Source organism: Octopus bimaculoides, chromosome 1, assembly GCF_001194135.2.
Source record: "Octopus bimaculoides isolate UCB-OBI-ISO-001 chromosome 1, ASM119413v2, whole genome shotgun sequence".
Classification (NCBI taxonomy): Eukaryota; Metazoa; Mollusca; class Cephalopoda; order Octopoda; family Octopodidae; genus Octopus; species Octopus bimaculoides.
In genome coordinates this window covers 145,988,882-145,995,608 of record NC_068981.1, presented here as the reverse complement: position 1 = coordinate 145,995,608, position 6,727 = coordinate 145,988,882, and the positions used below count along the sequence as shown (strand labels likewise).

Sequence of the window (6,727 nt, the reverse complement as noted above, 5' to 3'; positions counted from 1 at the left end):
GAGGTCCTTGAGTCTACTGTTATATAACAGATGTTAACAACAACGACAGTGGGTTGTCAAAAACAGAAATAATACCCAAGAATATTTTATGGATGGAAAAGAAATATTTTTTTTTTGTGAATTTTTTTTTTTTCAGTTTTAACAATTTTTTTTCTTCTCCCATATTCCAGTTCTTCTGGACTTGCCTTTATTCAATTTCAATGTTTATTGGGTTTGGTTTTTTTTTTTTAATATTTTTCACTAGTTTTTATCTTGCTTTCTTTTATGATGTCCCCCACCCACCACCATTATTTCATTTGTGTCTCTTTATTAATCATCCAAACGATTTTTAGATTTGCTCATCCGTTTATGATAATTTTGAGCCATTGAATTGATGATAGAAAGCATGAAATATGCTACCATAAGTAATACAGCTTTCTCAAATATGTATGATAATGGATTAGTTCCCTGAAAAGAAAATAATAATAATAATAATAATAATAATGATAATTTCCACACAAAGTTAGCAATTTTGGGGAAGGGGGGGAGTCAATGTAATTGACCCCAGTACTAAGTTGGTACTTGTTTTTATTGACCCTGAAAGAATGAAAGGCAAAGTTGGCTGCAGTGGAATTTGAAGATGGATGAAATGCCACTAAGCATTTTGCCCAGAGTCGTAGCAATTCTGCCAGCTTGTTGTCTAAATATTAATAATAATAATTTAACATCCATAGGTCAGACTGAATTTATTGAGACAGATTATCTACAGCCAGATGCTCTTCCTGTTACCAACACTAAACCTCCAAGCAAGGTAATATTTCCCATTGTGGAAATGAACAACATCACTTGCACCCTGATGATGAAGCTCATTTATAACCATTGAAGATGATAAGTGACTGAGATGTTTGGTGACATGCCATGCTGGATAAGACGCAAGCCAAGTGTAACCGTAGTTGTGGCCACTGCTGGTGCCACATAACTAACACCTCATGCTGGTGGTATGTGAAAAGCACCCATTACACTCTTGCAGTGGTTGGTATTAGGAAGGGCATCCAGCTGTAGAAACCATGCCAAATCAGATTGGAACCTGGTGCAGCTATCCAGCTTACTAGTTTCAGTCAAACTGTCCAACCCATGCCAGCATGGAAAGCAGATGCTAAATGATGATGATATGATGACTAGACAAGGGTACACACACACACACACACATACATAACTGGCTTCTTACAGTTTCCACTCACAAAGCTTTGGTCAGCCCAGCACTATAATAGCAGGACACTTGCCCCATGTGACACACAGTGGGGCTGAACCCAAGACCACCTGGTTGAGAAGCAAGCTTCTTAAACTGCACATATAATAATAATGGTTTCAAATTTTAGCACAAGACCAGTAGCTCTAGTGGGAGAGAGTTCATCAATTACATTGACCCAGTTACTTTATTTTATCAATCCAGTGGCATTTGAGCTCTGAATATTAAGTGGTGAAAAGAATGTGCTAACAATTCTGCCAGCTCAATGCTTTTTATAATAATTATTTATAAAAAGCTAGAAAATTGTTCATACATAGCTATGTTGTTAAGAAGTTTGTATAGTGAAAGCCATGCTTTGCTAAAGGGTTGACAATAAAACTGAAACATATTGAGAGTTGCCTCCCTTACCTGATGAATTAATCAAAATAGTAATTGGACAATATTAGTGATGATAATATTATTTGTCACATAATTATTCTTTGTTAATTTTTTAATGCTCCCTAATATAACATTCTTCAAAGAAGGACACATTAGATAAAAAAAAACTTCTAGAAACTGGTAACTATGAAGGACGATCACAGATGGAATGCAGTTGATCACACGTCTGTAAACTGCTATCACTATTCGAATACAAACAGGGAACTTACTTGACTAGCACGAGGATCTGGATTATGCAATTTATTCTTCTGTTGTTCCAACCATTTCATAAATGGTGCCTGCGTATAAGGACCAATAAATGGAATAAACCTACAGAGAAAAAAAAAACGATAAAGTTAACTTGGTGCCCAAGCATAGTTACAGTCTGAAACAAGAATAAATAAAACTCAGAAACATACACACACACATGAATATATTCTTTTACTAAATTCAAGCACTGACATCAAGTGCTTCAGTCAATGATATCAACCCAAATACTTTGGTATTTATATTAGCTATCTACAAGGAACAAAAGTTTACACCGGCATACAGGGACAAAACTTATGTAAAAATCATGAAATGCACCCACTTACACACACACACACACACACACACACAGAGTAATGTGTATGTGTGTGTTTGTGTAACACTTGAGTGAGAACAAGGAAACAGTGCACAAGTAAATTAACATATTTTAATGGAATCTGGAACTTCATAATTCATTACTCTAAGCTTCTCGTCGCCATCTTCAAAAATCAAAAGCAAGGAACTTAGAGTAATGATTATGAAATTTTAGCTTCCAATCAAATATGATATATCTATCTATATATATATATATATATATATGCTCATACATCAACATCATTTAGCGTCTGCTTTCCATGCTGGCATGGGTTACACGGTTTGACAGAAGCTGGTAAGCTGCACCAAGTTCCAGTCTGATTTGGCATGGTTTGTATGGCTGGATGTCCTTCCTAATGCAAACCACTCCAAGAGTGTTATGGGTACTTTTTACATACCACCGGCATGGGCGTCAGTTATGTATCTGTGTGTATATATATATTTATTTGATGGCACAAATACTGTGTAGTTAAAAAGTTCACATTCCAACTATATCGTTTCAGGTCCAGTACCACAGCATAGCACCTTGGACAAATGTCTTCTACTATAGCAGAGCCAACCAAAGCCTTGTGAGAGGATTTGGTAGATGAAAACTGAAAGAAGCCCATTGTGTGCATATGTGAGTGTTAGTGTTTCCTTGTCTTGACATTGTGCAGTAGTTGCAAGCAAGTATTACAGTCACACAAGTGGTGCTCATTTCTAATCTTCTGTGAAAACATGTTCAGCCTTGGGGAGTATTACTTTGCTTCGAAATAGGTGAAGATTGGCAACAAGAAGGGCATCTAGCCATAAAAGTAACGCCTCAACAAAATGTGTCTGAACCATGCAACCATAGAAAAGTGAATGTTAAAACAATAATGATGATATGACAGGCTTCTGCACAATTTCCACCTAACAAATTTCATTCACTAAGTATTAGTCAATGCAAAGCTAAAGTACAGGACATTTATTCAAGGTGCCACAGAGTAGGATCAAACTCAATACCACATGGTTGTGAAGTGTATTACTTAACCACACAGCTATGCCAGCAGCCAACGTAGGCATGAATTGGGTAGAGGAGATGTAGTCCAGATATTTGCAACAGAGTGAACCCTATTAAAAACATCCAAGGATGAAGTGATATTAAACAGGACAGTGTGTTAGATCCACCATACTACTGACTGAATGATATCAAGACTTTCATTTACCTAATTAAAATGCAGATTTCTATTTGCATGGGCATAAGTGATAGTAAGGATTCTACAGAAGCTTAAAACATAATCAACAGACTGATACAAATTATGTCTATTCCACTTACTTCATGACTTTTATAGCTTGGTCCATGTGATGTTCACTAAACAAGAAAATTACAAAAAGTTTCTGAAAAAGTAAGAAATAACAGTTAATATATAAAATAAGCAAGGTTAGAAATTCATCGATTATTCTGGGTCATTGTTGCACACATTACTATCATCACTTGAAATTTTCATGTCAGATATATCTACAATTTTAAACACACTGCAAAATATCAAAATAGGTATAGACAAACATTTCATCTTTCCATGGGCCAAAATATTGGATTTACCTAGACAAACTTCATATCTATTAGGAGATTCATCAGAAAACAATTTCCTATTTCACTTCGCTCATAGAGAGATTTATAGCTTACAAATATTTATATCAGAGACAAACTAGGACTCAGCCAAACAGGCCAGGCTAATTTACATTACAACACATTTGTTTGGCCATGAGATAAATTAATCAATGATGCACTAGACAGTTTTTATTGAATAATCTAACATTTTAATGTAAGGTATACCTACAATTTTAACCTTGCATGAAATGTGATCAAATGTAAATCAAATGCTTTTTATCAATCTATCTATGAGAAGAAATATTAGGTTTGTCCTCCAGAAGAAATGGATACATTTTCCCTGATGAGCTTCCAAAAAGAGATAAAACCAGTCATAGCAATTCTAACATTTTCCTATAATGAAAACAGGTTTATATGATTACCAGTAGCTGACAGTGCAACTATGGTGTATGCTGGGTGGATGGGCACTCAAAAAGGACAAAAAAAAAGAAACAATTCCTGTCTACAAAGGTGGATGAATTCAACAAGGAATCAAAAGCCATCCATCAAACTTACAGAGTTGGGTCCCATTAAGGTTTATGAGTTTAGCAATGTTGATACTTTTGGCAAACTGTGCACAGGTCGTCTCTTTCAGACATACAGGTTTTGCCTTTCTTCTAAGGAAGTCCAGAGGAGAAAAGCCCTTTGATAAATGTGAAACCACCTCAGTTGGCCTAGGATTATGATCATCTGATCTTTCACATTGTCAGAAACAACAGATATGTGCCATTACTTAATATTTATTATTATTATTATTATTATTTAATGGGAGTACATACAGTTTCTCTCTTCCACATTCCATTCACAATGCATTCAGTCAACCTGAAGTTATAATACCAGACATTTGTGTGAAGAGCTATCATCATCATCATTTAACATCTGCTGTCCATGCTGGCAAGCTAGAGCGTTGCATCAGACTCCAGACTCACTTGGAATGGTTTCTTAATGCCAAAGTGTGTCGGTGCTTTTAGATGGCTCCACATGGGCGCTTTTACATCGCATCACATGGATGCTTTTACGTGGAACCACACAGGTGCTTTAACGTGGCACCACCACAAGTGGTTTTTTTATGTGGTACCAACACAAGACTCTTCCAAGTCAATCCTCACCACCAGAGGGAACAGTTTTAACACTTCTGCTGCAGAGTAAGGGCCTTCTTGAATACAGCAATGCCCTAGGTATCTCAGTCTTTTGTCATCTCACCTGAAAGGTTCAGTGTCTTGAGGTCTTTCTTCAGCACTTCGTCCCATGTCTTTTTGGGTCTCCCACTTCCATGTATTCCATCTACTTTTAAAGATTGGCACTTCTTTATGGAGCTGTTGGCATCCATCTGCATCATATGACCAAACCCAGCACAATCTTCTCTCTTGCACACAGCAACCAATTCCTCTTATGCCAAACTTCTCTCTCAAAACACTAGCACTCTAATGAACATGTACACTTACATTACACATCCAACAGAGTATACTAACCACATTCCTTTCTAATCTTCGCATGTCCTCTGCATCCATGACCCATGTCTCATTACTGTGTAGAATTGTTGTCCATATACATGCATCATACAATGTCCTTTCACTCAGAGACAGAAGCCTTTTGTCGCCATCAAAGGTAACAGTTCTCTGAATTTCCTCCATCCTATTCTTATTCTAGCTATCACAGTCTCTGTGCATCCACCTGCACTACTAATTTGGTCTCCTAGGTAGCAAAAATTATCTAATACCTCTAATGAGCTACCAGGGCATTTGAGAAAATCAATTTCCCGAACACTACCTTCTCTGATAATCTTCCTAATAATCCACTGCACCTCATGTGTCTATAGCTTACACTGGGTACACCATATGAAGTTCAGGTAGGGCTACCTACCTGAAGGGGTAGGATCCTGTCAGTTTTCTTGCTTACGAGGACCTTAAGGCCTTTAGATTTCAAGTTTTGCTTCCACACATGGAATTTCTCTTCTAGCTCTGATATGGAAATTGCTATGAGGACAAGATCATCAGCATACAGTAGTTCCCACAGGCTTCCAATCTTGAGTTCCTCTTATGGCTTGGAGGACAATGATGAAAAGGTGGAGACTAAGGACTGAGCTTTGATGAACCCCTACCTGTACACCAAATTCTTTGTTATAATCATTAACTCTCAATTTACTGATAGCATCTATGTACATGACCTGTACAGCTTTCACCAGCCATCGGTGGATATTGAAACTAGACTCATATGATTGTGAAGTGAATTTCTGAACAATGAAGTTATACCAGTATGTGTGTGTATATATTATCATCATCGTCATTTAACATCTGCTTTCCGTGCTGGCATAGATTGGACAGTTTGACTGAGGGCTGGCAAGCCAGAAGGCTGCATCAGGCTCCAATCTGATCTGGCAGAGTTTCTACATCTGGATGCCCTTCCTAACACCAACCACTCCGAGAGTGTGGTGGGCGCTTTTTACGTGCCACCAGCACAGGAGCCAGTCAGACAGCACTGGCAACAACCACGCTCAAATGGTGCTTTTTACATGCCACCAGCACGGGAGCGAGTCAGGCGGCACTTGCAACGATCACGCTCAAATGGTGCTTTTAACGTGCCGTCATCGACCATGACAATGATTTCACTTGCCGCAACAGGTCGATATATATTTCTCTTTTACTTGTTTCAGTCATTTGACTGCAGCTATGCTGGAGCACTGCCTTTAGTCGAGCAAATCGACCCCAGGACTTATTCTTTGGAAGTCTAATACTTATTCTATCGGTCTCTTTTGCTGAACTGCTAAGTTATAGGGACATAAACACACCACCATCGGTTGACAAGCAATGTTGGGAAGGACAATCACAGACACACAAACATACTTACAT

General features: G+C 37.8%; 1 protein-coding gene across 4 annotated transcripts in view; it reads right to left on the bottom strand.

Annotated features, from left to right (window-relative positions):
* Positions 1–136: 136 nt before the first annotated feature.
* Positions 137–6,727, bottom strand: part of LOC106884322 (vacuole membrane protein 1) — an 89,404-nt gene continuing 82,813 nt past the window's right edge. For all 4 annotated transcript variants that reach the window (XM_014935647.2, XM_014935648.2, XM_014935649.2 and 1 more), the window contains exons 9-11: positions 3,564–3,625; positions 1,876–1,975; positions 137–447 (exon numbers count right to left, since the gene is read on the bottom strand). In XM_014935647.2, the coding sequence (XP_014791133.1) occupies positions 310–447; positions 1,876–1,975; positions 3,564–3,625 (300 nt within the window). In that variant the 3' untranslated portion in view covers positions 137–309. The remainder of the gene's footprint in view (positions 448–1,875; positions 1,976–3,563; positions 3,626–6,727) is intronic.